Source organism: Giraffa tippelskirchi, chromosome 3 (assembly GCF_054371585.1).
Source record: "Giraffa tippelskirchi isolate mGirTip1 chromosome 3, T2T-mGirTip1v1.2.pri, whole genome shotgun sequence".
Lineage (NCBI taxonomy): Eukaryota > Metazoa > Chordata > Mammalia > Artiodactyla > Giraffidae > Giraffa > Giraffa tippelskirchi.
In genome coordinates, this window is record NC_137277.1 from 79,731,248 (window position 1) to 79,746,791 (window position 15,544).

Below are 15,544 nucleotides of genomic sequence, written 5' to 3' on the forward strand. Positions count from 1 at the left end.
AAAACCATAGCTTTGACTATACAGACTTTTGTAGGCAAAGTAATGTCTCTGATTTTTAATACACTTTATAGGTTTGTCATTGCTTTTCTACAAAGATGTGGTGTGATTGTGGTTGAGATATTAAGAATTGCCTTGATTAGACAAATATAGAGGAGGTAAAATCTATAGGACTTAGTGATTAAACGTGGGGGTGGAGATAGAGTGTGACAATGAGAATGATCCCTAGGTTTGGCTCTTACAAAACATGTAGAGTGATGCCATTAGCAGAAAAAGAATGCTAGAAGGAGTAGGTGATTTTGGCAACAAAGCAGAGACGAATGATATGAGTTTGATTTTGAACTTATGTTTAAGGTGCTTTGAGATATCCAAGTGGATATTATGAGTCTAGAGCTCAGGAGAGCAATCTGGACCAGAGAGGTAGAAACCAGGAAATTATCGGTGTAGAGGTGCCTGGGAAAATTGTGTGGCTAAAACCAAATGGAATTAGACAGGAAAGTTTGGAGTGAGAAGACAAGAAAGCTTAAAACTGAGCTTTGGGATATAATAACAATTCAATGATTGGACAGGGGAAGATGAGCCTGAAAATTGTTCTGAAATGTAGATGAGGCAACACCAACCAAAGAAAGAGCTAGGGCAAAAGTGCCTTCCAGAAGTGAGAGATCAGGAGGGTCATGGATCACTGGTTGATCAAGCAAGATGAGGAATAAACAGTGTTCTTGGTTTAGGACTCAGGGCATTGGTGTCTTGGTGATGTCTGTTTCAGTAGATTGAGGTGGACTAGATTAGAGAAGAGAAATTGGAGATGCACACACAATTAATTGAACAGATTTGTCTGTGAAAGGTAGCTGAAAGGTTGAAAAGCTCATGTTGAAAGTAGGTTGAGAGATGGTCTCTTCTGGGTTGGAGAGATCAGGCCTTGTTTAAAGATATGGATGGCAATGATAAGGATTTGGTTTGGGAAGGGGGACTCCAGTATAAATGTTAAAAAAGAGAAGGGGTAATAGACACTGGGAAAGGCAAAAGGAAACAGAATATCTGGACAGAGGCTTGCCTTTATAGGAGGAATAGCTCCTTTTCTATTAAAGCTCTGACTGTTGGTTTATAAAACCTCTTGAGATTTGAAATCTGTATGTTTAGCAACCCCGTTTCTCTCTGACTTCCTGTGATAAGAACCTTCTAGTTACTCTACTGTCTTTTTTTTTTTTTTTTCTTTTCCTAGGTCTTAGCTGGATCTGATTGTGCTAGAACAAAAGCCCTCCATGACTTCTCATTAGCTACCTAATTAAGTATGGTATTTGTTATCTACCTTCCTCCTATCTTGTATTTAAGACTCAAATAAGGCACTTGTCTTTCTAATAATTTTCCATTCCTGTTCCACACACATTTTACTCAAACTGAATTATTCACATTTCCATAAACAAAAATTGGTTTTTCCATATATTTTTTCCTTATAGCTTTATTAGTAGTAGTATATATCTCTTGTCTTGGGAATTCTTTCCATTACTGAAGGCCCATCTCAAAACTCTTTCTTTTCTCAAATTTTCATACCATTTTTAAGCCTCAGGAAAAAGTATGTGCACATTTTGTTGCCTGATTCCCAGAAACAAGTTTAGGAAAACAGATAATTATAATATATCCATAATGACAAATTAGGGTATGGAAAATAATTAGGAAATTTTTAAATGTCTGGTTTGATTCAATTGAAGCATTTTAAAATCATTTCTGGTTATAAAAAGAAGAAAAATAATCCTTTGAAGCATCTAATGCCTATTTTTGTATCATGAGTGACAGGACAACTTTGAAAAGCAACCTATATATCTATAAATAAGGTACAGTTGAGATATCAATTCAGTTCAGTCACTCAGTGGTGTCCAACTCCTTGAGACCCATGGACTGCAGCACACCAGGCTTCCCTGTCCATCACCAACTCATGAAGCTTGCTCAAACTCATGTCCATCGAGTCGGTGATGCCATCCAACCATCTCATCCTCTGTCATCCCCTTATCCTCCTGCCTTCAATCTTTCCCAGCATCAGGGTCTTTTCCAGTGAGTCAGTTCTTTGCATCAGGTGGCCAAAGTATTGGAGTTTCAGCTTCAGCATCAGTCCTTCCAATGGATATTCAGACTGATTTCCTTTAGTATGGACTGGTTGGATCTCCTTGCAGTCCAAGGGACTCTCAAGAGTCTTCTCCAACACCACAGTTCAAAAGTTACAATTCTTCAGTGCTCAGCTTTCTTTATAGTCCAACTCTCACATCCATACATGACTACTGGAAAATCCATAGCTTTGACTAGATGGACCTTTGTCAGCAAAGTAATGTCTCTGCTTTTTAATATGCTGTCTAGGTTGACCATAATTTTTCTTCCAAGGACCAAGCAACTTTTAATTTCATGGCTGCAGTCACCATCTGAAGTGATTTTGGAACCCCAAAACATAACGTTTGTCACTGTTTCCATTGTGTCCCCATCTATTTGCCATGAAGTGATGTGACCAGATGCTATGATCTTAGTTTTCTGAATGTTGAGCTTTAAGCCAGCTTTTTCACTCTCTTCTTTCACTTTCATCAAGAGTCTCTTTAGTTCCTCTTCGCTTTCTGTCATAAGGGTGGGGTCATCTGCATATCTGAAGTTATTGATATTTCTCCTGGCAGTCTTGATTCCAGCTTCTGCTTCATCCAGCCAAGCATTTCACATGGTATACTTTGCATATTAGTTAAACAAGCTGGGTGACAATATACAGGCTTCACGTACTCCTTACCCAATTTGGAACCAGTCTGTTGTTCTATGTCCAGTTCTAACTGTTGCTTCTTGACCTGCATACAGATTTCTCAGGAGGTATTTAAAGTGGTCTGGTATTCCTATCACTTGAAGAATTTCCCACAGTTTTTTGTGATCTACACAGTCAAAGGCCTTGGTGTAGTCAATAAAGCAGAAGTACATGCTTTTTTGGACCTCTCTTGCTTTTTTGATGATCCAACTGATGTTGGCAATTTGATCTCTGGTTCCTTTGCTTTTTCTAAATCCAGCTTGAACATCTGGCAGTTCATGATTCACATACTGTTGAAGCCTGGCTTGGAGAATTTTGAAGGTTACTTTGCTAGCGTGTGAAATGAATGCAATTGTGTGGTAGTTTGAACATTCTTTGGCATTGCCTTTCTTTAGGAATCAGTGAACTAAAATGAACTGGCATGGGCGAATTTAACTGAGATTACCATTATATCTACTACTGTGGACAAGAATCCCTCAGAAGAAATGGAGTAGCCCTCATAGTCAACAAAAGAGTCCAAAATGCAATACTTGCATGCAGTTGCAAAAACAAAAGAATGATCTCTGTTTGTTTCCAAGGCAAGCCATTCAGTATCACAGTAATCCAAGTCTATTCCCTAACCACTAATGCCGAAGAAGCTGAAGTTGAATGGTTCTATGAAGACCTACAGACCTTCTAGAACTAACACCCAAAAAACAAGTCCTTTTCATTATAGGGGACCAGAATGCAAAAGTAGGAAATCAAGAGATACCTGGAGTAACAGGCAAATTTGGCCTTGGAGTGCAAAATGAGGCAGGGCAAAGGCTAACAGAGTTTTGCCAAGAGAACGCCCTGGTCCTAGCAAACACCCTCCTCCAACAACACAAGAGAAGACTCTACACATGGACATCACCAGATGGTCGACAACAAAATCAGATTGATTATATTCTTTGCAGCCAAAGATGGAGAAGCTCTATACAGTCAGCAAAAACAAGACCTGGAGCTGACTGTGGCTCAGATCATGAACTCCTGATTGCCAAATTCAGGCTGAAATTGAAGAAAGTAGAGAAAACCACTAGACCATTCTTGTATGACCTAAGTCAAATCCCCTACGATTATACAGTAGAAGTGACAAGTAGATTCAAGGGATTAGATCTGACAGACAGAGTGCCTGAAGAATTATGGACAGAGGTTCTTGACTTCATACAGGAGGCAGTGATCAAGACCATCCCCAAGATAAAGAAATGCAAAAAGACAAAATGGCTGTCTGAGGAGGCCTTACAAATAGCTGTGGAAAGAAGAGAAGTGAAAGGCAAAGGAAAAAAACAAAGATATACCCATCTGAATGCAGAGTTCCAAAGAATAGCCAGGAGAGATAAGAAAGACTTCCTCAGTGATCAATACAAAGAAATAGAGGAAAACAATAGAATGGGAAAGACTAGAGATCACTTCAATAAAATTAGTGATGCCAAGGGAACATTTCTTGCAAAGATGGGCACAATGAGGACAGAAATGGTATGGACCTAACAGAAGCAGAAGATATTGAGAAGAGGTGGCAAGAATACACAGAAGAACTATATACAAAAAAGCTCTTCATGAGCCAGATAACCACGATGGTGTGATCACTCACCTAGAGCCAGACATCCTGGAATGTGAAGTCAACTGGGCCTTAGAAAGCATCACTACGAACAAAGCTAGTGGAGGTGATGGAATTCCAACTGAGCTATTTCAAATCCTAAAAGATGATGCTGTGAAAGTGCTGCACTCAATATGCTAGCAAATTTAGAAAACTCAACAGTGGCCATAGGACTGGAAAAGGTCAGTTTTCATTCCAATCCCAAAGTAAGGCAAGGCCAAATATCAGTTGAGATATATTATGGTTCACTGATGTAATGGGGTAAATGTACACACTTATTTTAAAAATTAGAAAACTTTCTAATTAATTACTTTTAAAAAATCTCTAAGATCTATTGCTAAATAGAAAAAACAAAATGCAAAACAACATATGTGGTGTGTAGGCATTTGTCTAAAAATGGAAGAAAGGAAAAATGCATACATATATATTTTCTTGATAGGCATGTCAGTTATCTCTGGCAGGATATACAAAGTGACAGCAATTAGTTGCTAAGTCTGAAAGGTAGGTTCTTTTGTTTTATACTTTTCAACTGTGTGATTATATTACTTTGATAAAAAATAGATACAATTTAAATTTTAAAAAACAAAAGTAATAGCTAATTGGACAAAAATGAAATTCAGTAGAAATCATGGCTGATTCAAGTTCAAAGACTGCAGATATTCCAAAATATTGTAACTATTGGTTGAAAAGAATAGAAAACCATCCTTTTAAAGCCTTTCTGATATAATATATATATTATATTCAATTCAAAACTTTTTATTGAGTCTATCCCATGTAGACAGCATATTAAAAAGCAGAGACATTACTTTGTCAACAGAGGTCCGTCTAGTCCAGGCTATGGTTTTTCCAGTAGTCATGTATGGATGTGAGAGCTGGACTATAAAGAAACCTGAGCGCAGAAGAATTGATGCTTTTGAACTGTGGTGTTAGAGAAGACTCTTGAGAGTCCCTTGGACTGCAAGGAGATCCAACCAGCCCATCCTAAAGGAGATCAGTCCTGAATATTCATTGGAAGGACTGATGCTGAAGGTGAAACTACAATCCTTTGGCCACCTGATGTGAGAAGCTGACTCATTAGAAAAGACTCTGATGTTGAAAAAGATTGAAGGCAGGAGGAGAAGGGGACGACAGAGGATGAGGTGGTTAGATGGCATCACCGACTCAATGGACATGAGTTTGGGTAAACTCCCGGAGTTGGTGTTGGATAGGGAGGCCTGGCGTGCTGCAGTTCATGGGGTTGCAAAGAGTTGGACACGACTGAGCGACTGAACTGAACTGAACTGAACTGATACCATGTAATAGGTGCTTCAGAAGATTCAAAGATGAGTAAGACACAGTTCACATTAATCTTATCATATATGAACGACTTTTGTTGTGATTCTTATTGGTGAGCAGAACTTTTAGAACAATACTGCACGGCATCAGAAATTGAAAGCCACTTGGCATTCATTGATTATATTGAAATATTTTGGTATTTATCAATGAATCAAAAGTATGGGCATTTTTATTTTAGTTTTTCCTCTGTCAAACCAGCTTCTTATATGTGAGGAAGGTTGACCAGCTTAATCTGGAGTGGAAACTTCTAGCTCAATCTGATACTTTAATGTAAAAATATCCTTAACATGACTCTGGTTAGCTAAGTGACTACTAAAAATGTACAGTTTTATTATTTTCTCTTACTTATATTTGTATGTTTTGAAAAGGGTATGGTATTCATCTTCATGTTTACATATTTTACTTAATTTTAAATTATAAAATGTCTACTGGGCTTTAAAAATTGGTTTAGTGCTTTGGGGTAGGAGTTTTACAAAAACCTATTTTGTAAAAGAGGTTTTCCAATGACTAATGCTAAATAAATAATATATTAAACATATTATAAAACATTACTAAAGCCATTCTTCAGCCAATTTTCTGAGCATAGCACTTTCAAACTTACTTTTCCACTTTTGTCTACATTAAGGATATTATATACCAAATATAAGGAGACACATTGCAAATCCTAGTTTTAGATTTATTTTGTATCATTTATGTAAATTTATTTAATATGGAAATGGAAGTAAATGTAATACCTTCTAGACTGATTAAAAATTAATGTGTGGAAGCCTGGGAGCCTAATTTAAAGGACCATCAGAAGACTTGAATTAGTTAGTTGTAGAGTCACAGCTTTAATGTGGAGATTTCAATTATATTGCATTACTTATCATTGAGTAACAAAAATCACTCTTAGAAAGCACACAATGGCAATCCATTTCCCCACTGAAAGATAGCAGCACTCTAAAACCCTTTAGGAACTTGGAAGGTAACTCTGAAATCACTGTAAACTCTTCTTTATATTTCAAGGTAGTAGAAAATTATTAACTAAAATGTGCCAGTTTAATATAGAATTTGAAATTAGTTTGAGAGAAGTGGATAATTTTGAGTGCTATGGGGTAAATCATAAAATAAGACACTCAAGAATATTAAGTAATTATTAGTAAATCCTCAATATTTTATATTGTATTATAAAGATAGAAGATGATATCCATGTATTTAATAAAAATTCTAAGATTTAGAAGTTCTAACAGATGAGATCCCCTTTGCAAAATTCTTTGAGACAATTAGGTATTTTCATAAATTATAAATGTTCCCATTATTACATATTCAAGATTATGTTCATATACAGAGAGCTAATTGTTATTTGAGTATAATAACTTAGAGAATTTACTTCATCAGTATTCTGTGTGAAGTTCATGATTTACTCCCCTTACGATTTGGAAGAGAGGTTAAAGGCATATTTTGCCTGTGTTCATTTACTTCCATCTTGCCTCAGTTAAACCCTAGTGCACATACTAGAAGTTAGCACACACTTTATCATTAAGTTGACTCAAATATTGACCCCCAGCCCAAAATACAAAGTAAATAAACCTTTCAAAAATTGTAATGTAAATGAATCAGAGAGGTAAGCAGTCTTATTTTCTTAGGGTAAGCATCTCAGATACTTTTTGCTTAATTCTTAACTAAATTGTGATGATGTTAAAGAAATCATGATATTAAATGTCTAATTTTATTATCCATTATCTATATTGAAAAAAACTACCTAAACCTACTTCCAGGCTTCCTGGTGGCTCAGACAGTAAAGAATCCACCTGCAATGCAGGAGACCTGGGTTCAATCCCTGGGTTGGGAAGATCCCTGGAGAAGGAGACGGCAACCCACTCCAGTATTATTGCCTGGAGAATCCCATGGACAGAGGAGCCTGGCAGACTAGTCCATTGGGTCGCAAAGAGTCAGACATGACTGAGCGACTGACACTCTCATTTTCACTTAAAACTTATTTCCATTAGGTTGATTGAAGGAAAAAAATCTTTTTCAAAATATAGTCTCTACACGTATACCCCAATGTTCATCGCAGCACTGCTTACAATAGCCAGGACATGGAAGCAACCTAGATGTCCATCAGCAGACGAATAGATGAGAAAACTGTGGTACATATACACAATGGAATATTACTCAGCTATTAAAAAGAATGCATTTCAGTCAGTTCTAATGAGGTAGATGAAACTGGAGTCTATTATACAGAGTGAAGTAAGTCAGAAAGAAATACACCAGTACAGTTTATTAACGCATATATATGGAATTTGGAAAGATGGTAATGATGACCCTATGTGCAAGACAGTGAAAGAGACACAGATGTAAAGAACAGACTTTTGGACTCTGTGGGAGAAGGTGAGGGTGCGATGATTTGAGAGAATAGCATTGAAACATGTATATTATCATATGTGAAATAGATCACCAGTCCAGGTTCGATGCATGAGACAGTGCTCAGGGCTGGTGCACTGGGAGGACCCTGAGGGATGGGATGGGGAGGGAAGTGGGAGGGAGGTTCAGGATGGGGAACACATGTACACCCATGGCTGATTTATATGAATGTATAGCAAAAACCACCACAATATTGTAAAGTAATTAGCCTCCAATTAAAATAAATAAATAAATTTAAAAAATACAGTCTCTATAATTTACAGTATTCATGATAGAATTAAGAAATTAATTTTCTGGGATGAACTTCACCTTGACCCTTATATATGATTAATTTGTTTTCAAAAGGAGATCATTTTTAATTTTGACCTAATTTGAAAGAAAGGAAATAACAGGAGGAGAGAGCAGAATTCAGCAAATGAAAAGATTTGCAGCTCAGATCACAATTGATATAGTCAGTCTCCAATAACTGTCTCTTTTATGCCCCATTCTAGTCAACTCTAAACTGGAAATATAGAGTATAGCTGGATAATCAGGGGCAGAACTTTGGATTGCTGGGAATCATCTACACTTAATAATCTACCTTCACATAGTTGATATATAAAACTTACTGGAAAGATGAGGCAATTTTTGTTCACTTGGAATTGTACATAAACAAAGTTTATTTAAAAGATTAAACCCCTTCTTTAAAAAGCCACTTTTCGCTATATTCTAGGTAATTTTAAACTCAAACTGCCATATTTTTTTAATTCACCATGTAAGTTCTGTTGTGGCTGTGAGGCCCATTTATAGCTTCTCCATATTTCAATGTGTAAAGTAATTCCACCAGTGAATTATGCACCAGAAGCCTAAGCATCAGTACTCTTAGCTGACTAAGAGAATGCATTTGAAAAACTACCTTGAAGCCCACCAAAAATCTTAGCATTTTAAGAAATGGCTTAATTTGCCTATATGGAAAATTTTGGAAAACATAAACACATACATGTGTAATGCTCATATATTCACATAGTGGCATTTTAAAGCAGCTATAATCCGACAACTCTACTTGTGTTTCGTGATATTTTGATAGAATCTGAATTAGGCCCAAAGAGAATCAGCAATCTAGAGTGTACATTATTTTCTTCCTGGAGTAACCACTTTTCTCTTTAATAATATAGAAATATTTGGAGTTGTTGGCCTTTATACATATATACTACAAAGTCAGTAAATATGAAACACCATACAGAGTTCTGGCCTGGAAGGAATCCAGAGGACCCTATTCACATTAAAGTCTATGCAACCCGTAGCCACCCTCACCCCACCACCACACACAGTGTAGAGCGTGGCAACCCTGGACAGGCTATAGCCACCTGGAGTGTTTCACTTAGCTATAAATTATGAATTAGCAAAGTCATTGCATCTTTTTAAGCTGAAAGTCTCCTAACGGTTATAATTTTGTTTGGACTTTGTTTTCAACAGATCCCAGTAGATGAGGACTAAACAAAGTGAATATCAAAGCCAGTAGTATGTCATTACTGATATTGCAGGCTTTAAAATTGCAAATATCAGCAGAAAGACTTATCTTTGGATTAAGTAAGCCTTTCTTTTGGGTGTATTTTATGTTTCTTATGTTGTAGCGTTGTCTCTGAGAGGATGTGATCTTATCAATGCAACAAATGTGCAAAAAAAAGCATTTTTAGAGTTGAATGTAGCCTTATGTTAAAGCAAAGATTCAAGTAATTATTTAGCTACTACTCAGTAAACTCAACTATATCTAACTATGGTATTTTAAGTGTCATGCTTTTATCTCAAATTATTAAATCTTCTATATAAATAATTTAGTTGTGCTTTGAGTATAGGATTATAGTTTGCAGCAGAGGATAAAATCTGTGACGTAAAAGCAACAACTTTCTTATAGCCATCTATATAAAAGATGCCTACAAGTAGAACATTGTTTTTTACTTGTGGAACACTATGCTATATTTTCTGTTTTACACTGGATAATAATGTTGGATGCGGCAGCCTTTCCCTATTGTTCCTTTTATATGTCTGTGTTCTAGTGATACTGAAAAGCAGCTATGCCCAGGAAACTGTACAATTCACAGGACTTCACTTCCCCAGCACATGCTGGTCCCTCTAGCTGAAATGCCTCTGCCTCCACACTGCCTCTTCAGAACCCCACCCCAGAAGTAGGGCACAGCTCTGAATTTCCTTTTCCATGAAGCTTCCATGGTCCTCCTCCAATCCAAAGAGATTTACCTCTCCTCTGACTCCCATACTTCTTTGTTCCAGTTTATCTTCCATTTTATGGTTTCACACTCTGTTTGGGTTATAGTTATTTATATGTCCGTCTTTTCTTCCAACTACCATTCTTGTAAGCAAGGGGTCTTTGTTTTTAATCTTTCACAATGTCTAGCATATGGCAGGTGCTAAGTAATTTCCTGTGGAATAATCAGGTTGTTTTTTTTTCCCCCCGTGTTAGTTTAGGCTGTTTTATGGTATTTTGTTTGACATCTGTTTTATTTGGCATTTTAATATATAGAGTATATACTTTTTTTTCTGAAAAGTAACTGGCCTCTGCTACTTCCCATCTAACACTGCTTAACACATTGAAATCTAAGGTCTCAGAAAAATCAGATGCCAACAGTTTTAATGATACACTTTCTGTACTTAAGGGAACAGTTCCAATTACATTTTAAGATGCAAAACAATTGGGTCTCTTAGTAAATAAATAGTTGAGGACTTCCTCTAGTGACTTTACTCTGCTCCAGCCACTTGCCAGTTTGTGTTTGGGCTGTTCTTTCTGCACAAAGAAAACATAGTTCAGTGTCTTCTTTCAAGATCCTATCTACCTCTCTGAAGTCCAAAACAGAAATACGGTAAAAAACAGATATGGAAGCTCAGTGAATTATCGAATTTCTCACTATTGCATTTTTATTTGTAAAGTAATGCATTATCTCATTATTTATCTTTTTTATTTGGACCAGTAGGATCCTAAGAGAAGTGGAGGATTTCAGAAAGTAAGGGGCCTTAGTAATACAGATGGAGATGAATGGAAAGAAAAAATCCCAGGATGTCATCTCCTGTCCAAGCTATTCTTCTACCATTGGGTGGTCAGGTAGCTACTGGAGTGACCTCTGTAAGAGCCTGGATATCAGTGAATTCCTGTGTGAAAGTCAGTATGATGCTTTGCATAACTCTCTAGAATTTTGACAATTCTTGGCCAGGAGTTTATTTGATTACTGCCAGTTTAGGGTGTATAGAAGTACTTTTGGAAGGGAATCAGAAAGCAAACCATTAATGCTAGACAAATAGGTGTCTGCTGATTAGTTACTGAGGTATAAAATAAGTCCATTTGGTTAGCCAAGTCTCTCAGAAATGATACAAGAACCATCGCTGATCAGGCTTAATCGTCTTGCCTCATTCATAGGTCCTCTGGCTCTTGTCCTTGTTGCTTTCATTCCTCAGTTAAGGAGATTCCCAGATAATGAAGTCAGGTTAATGGTGTTACTATTTAACAGTGTCTCAGTTTCACTTGAAGATTTGCCCAGGATATAGAAGCTGTTGACACCTCAGATACAGTACTGAGGACAGCAAAGTGCTACTACCAAGAATACCACGGGGAACTGGAAAGATGCCAAGCATGAGTGAGTGGTGTCTGCCACTGTCTTAACTCCAGATCTTTCCCAAATAGCAGTGAGTAGAGGCTAAGAAGGCTTGTTTCGCTTTTCTCGAGGCCCCGGAACTCAAAAGGAAAGTGAATCACGGCTCAAGAGAGCTCTTTCCATCTTGGCATCCAGTGAGGTGTCACTTAACTGGCTTTTTATCCCAAGTGCTAATTGATGCTGTTAGCTTTCTGCAAGGATGCCAGGAAATAATAATGAGGAAGTGACACTCCACTTATCTTGTGCTAGGAGGTTTTATTTAGAGAACTTGATGTTTCTTTAGCCAAAGGACACTAAAGTAACATCTCACTATTTAGTATACTTGGAAAGATGATCTACTAGGCGGTCTCCTGATGTCTTGTAGAAATTCTTATATACCAAAGAAGTGGGCCTTTCTTAGCTACTCAACAGAAGGTTCAGGCCTAACGTACTATGTTAGTGTTGGTTTGGCCAAAAAGTTCATTTGGGTTTTTCCATAACATCATACGTAAAAGTCCAAACGAACTTTTCCAATCCAATAAATGTATTTCCATGAATTAAGAAGATATTCCCTACTCATAGAAACTTCTACTAAAGTATAATCCTTCACTTAGTCATTAAAAGCAGTGTGCTTTGTATGTAATTTTTTACTTCTAATAAAATTATATTGTTAATTTAGTGTATGTGTATGTTTAAAGTGAGGATACATAGTTAAATGGGCTCCCTTGGTGGCTCACCGATAAAGAATCTGCCTGCCAAGCAGGAGATGTGGGTTCAATCCCTGGGTCAGGAGGTTCCCCTGGAGAAGAAAATGGCAACCTATTCCAGTATTCTTGCAAATCCCATGGCAGAGGATCCTGGTGGGCAAAAGAGTTGGACAAGACTTAGTGACTAAAGCAACAACAATAACGTGTAGTTAAATAGGGGTACACGTGGAAGCATTTCAGATCCACAAAGTGGCTTCTACACGTACCTGTGTGACTTTTGATACAGTATTTAACTTCTCATGCCCAGTGTTCTATTTGTAAAGTGTTGACCAATAATTGTACCTACCTTACAGGGTATTATAATTATATGAGTGGACACACGTAATACATTTAGAACTGTTCTTGGCAGAGGCTCAATAATATTGGTCATTGTTGTTATTTCTTCATGTTATCAATTTTTAAATTCAGAAAGTTAGGGACTAAGTATAGTCAATTCAAATCTGTTGACTTTGGGGGATCCAGGTTATGTGCTAGGAAAATTGCATATATTTAGTTGAAATGTAGAAGTAAAACCTGACTCCTTCTGTCCATTGCCACGTCTACGTACCTACCTACACACACACACACACACACACACACACTACCTGTATTCTGCTTGCTGAGGAAAATGGATGAAAACACTAGTATTACCATCTTCAAACACACACAAGTATATATAAGAAAAACTGCAGTTAAAAAAGTTATTATTTTAGAAATCTTCTAACAGAAACTTTCGCTTTCACTTCTTATTTTATATAACAGGCTTATCAGCATCTTTACCTTTCTAACTAAGCTAATATACCATATAATATATGTTTTGGTTTGTTTTTATACGTATATGTTTTAGTTTGTTTATATTTTGGGGGTCTGTTTTAAATGAAATTGGAGCTGCTGCTGCTGCTGCTGCTAAGTCACTTCAGTTGTGTCCGACTCTGCGCGACCGCATAGACAGCAGCCCACCAGGCTCCCCTGTCCCTGGGATTCTCCAGGCAAGAACGCTGGAGTGGGTTGCCATTTCCTCCTCCAATGCAGGAAAGTGAAAAGTGAAAGTGAAGTTGCTCAGTCGTGTCCGACTCTTAACGACCCCATGGACTGCAGCCTACCAGGCTCCTCCGTCCATGGGATTTTCCAGTCAAGAGTACTGGAGTGGGGTGGCATTGCCTTCTCTGGAAATTGGAGCAAGTATACTTAATTCTTCAGTTAATATGTGCATTATATAGATGCCAAAAAGGTAAAATCTTTGTTCTTTAGGTAGAGGAAAATTTTCCAAAAATCAGCAAATTGACTAAATGTTTTCTTGTTTTTCCATAACTTGTTTTTGTCTTTTGAAAAATTTTAATATTCACTTGCCTTGACCACTCTTCTTTTTTTTTTTGGGGATCTAGTATTGAAGTCACAGTTTCACCTATGCTTTGTGTATAAGTGAATGTAATACTAACTGCTTTGACTTCAGAATCACATCTGAGATCAGAAACAAGCATTGTCCCTATTTCCTTTGTGGCTTGTATTGTCTATTCTTAGAATTAGAGTCATCAGAATGACACATTAAGCACATATTGATGACTCCACAATGTAGTGCAATTGCCACTCACTCGCTGGTTGCTTTGTCACATCACTTGCTCTCAGAGCAGAGCCAAGAGGAATATAGGTTGCAGGTAAGACAGATTTGTAGCTAAAAGGAAACTAAATGGAGTGGTTGTGTAAGGTCTTACCCGGGTAGGACACTCAAGGTGCTTGTTGCCAGCCAAACATTTGACAAGTAACCCCTATGGGCAGTGGTGGGAAGACATTAATGACAAGGTTCACCTTCATCCCAGTTTTGCCCTAACCCTTTTGTCCACTTGTATAATGTCTGGTTTTGAAAACCACAGGTCCTCTGTGTTGTGTAGAATGTCACAGTATGCAAAAATCTCTTAGATACTGGTGTACTACTCATTAAACGCCAAAAATGTAGTTGAGTGCTGAGCTATAAATGTTTGTGGTGCCTATGACTGAATGTATTTTTTCCTGCATGATCATCCATTGTGGTGTTTGTAAGTAGCAAAACAATGAGCCTGATTTGTTCTCCTTTGTAGAGCCAGGCCGAGGCCCACTACAAAGGAAGTAAACATGCCAAGAAGGTCAAAGCACTAGAGGCAACGAAAAATAAACCCAAAATGGTTTCTTCCAAGGACAGCGCAAAGGCTAATCCCAGCTGCTCCATCACTCCAATCACAGGCAACAACTCTGACAAATCAGGTCAATGACACTTTTTGTTCTTTACATTCTTTGTGTTCCTTCTGGTCCTCTGTCCCTACCCCATTCTCTTCCCCTCCACTGTTGCATGTTACTCTCCATGATTTGTTTTTATAATATCAATATATTTCCTTCACAGGAAAGGTTATGTGTTTGCACGGAATCTAAGCATTTGATATGTTACCATTCCATGTTGTTAAATATATACCTTTAAGTATATATGTGTGTGTGTAAATATATATATATATATATATATATATATATATATATATATATAATATATGCATGAAAATAAGTGGAAGCTTCTTGGTCACACTGTGTTTAGACAAAAATCAAGAAATGGGTCTAAAATACTGAGTTTATTATTCCCCTCTGTTCATTTTATGTTTCGTTTTTGCAATGGACTTTCTCAGTCAAGGAATTCTTAAACTTGTTTATTAACAGACATTTTTATATTTTCTTACCCCAGTAAAGGGGAGTTGAAGGGCAACAGAGTAAAGTTGTTTGAGAGAGTAACACTATTAAGTGAATCTAGAAATGTGTCCAATAATAAAAGATATCGATTTTTTTAAGGTCTTTGTAGACTTCCCCTCAAAGTTATAAATGAACTCAGAGATTTTAAAGGAACTTTTCACAGTTATGGACTGACTAAAAGAACTTTATATAATTGGAAATGGGCAACTCATGGAAGGGCCTCTTAAGAAGAGTCTCTATTTCATAGTCCCAGGGAATCAGCAGTTTTTCTGAGTAGGTTCAAACTGAATGATTCAGGAAGAAGAGAAAAAAATTCTATTTCTCGTGGGTATACCATGAAATTGGATGT

General features: G+C 37.1%; 1 protein-coding gene across 19 annotated transcripts in view; it reads left to right on the forward strand.

The window, feature by feature from the left end:
• The window catches only part of ZNF385B (zinc finger protein 385B), a 455,851-nt gene that overhangs the window by 405,698 nt on the left and 34,609 nt on the right, over positions 1-15,544 (forward strand). For all 19 annotated transcript variants that reach the window (XR_014079380.1, XR_014079377.1, XR_014079374.1 and 16 more), the window contains one exon: positions 14,562-14,724. Coding sequence is in view for 10 of the 19 variants with exons in the window: in XM_081579474.1 (XP_081435600.1) it covers positions 14,562-14,724 (163 nt within the window). In the remaining 9 variants the exon portion in view is untranslated. The remainder of the gene's footprint in view (positions 1-14,561; positions 14,725-15,544) is intronic.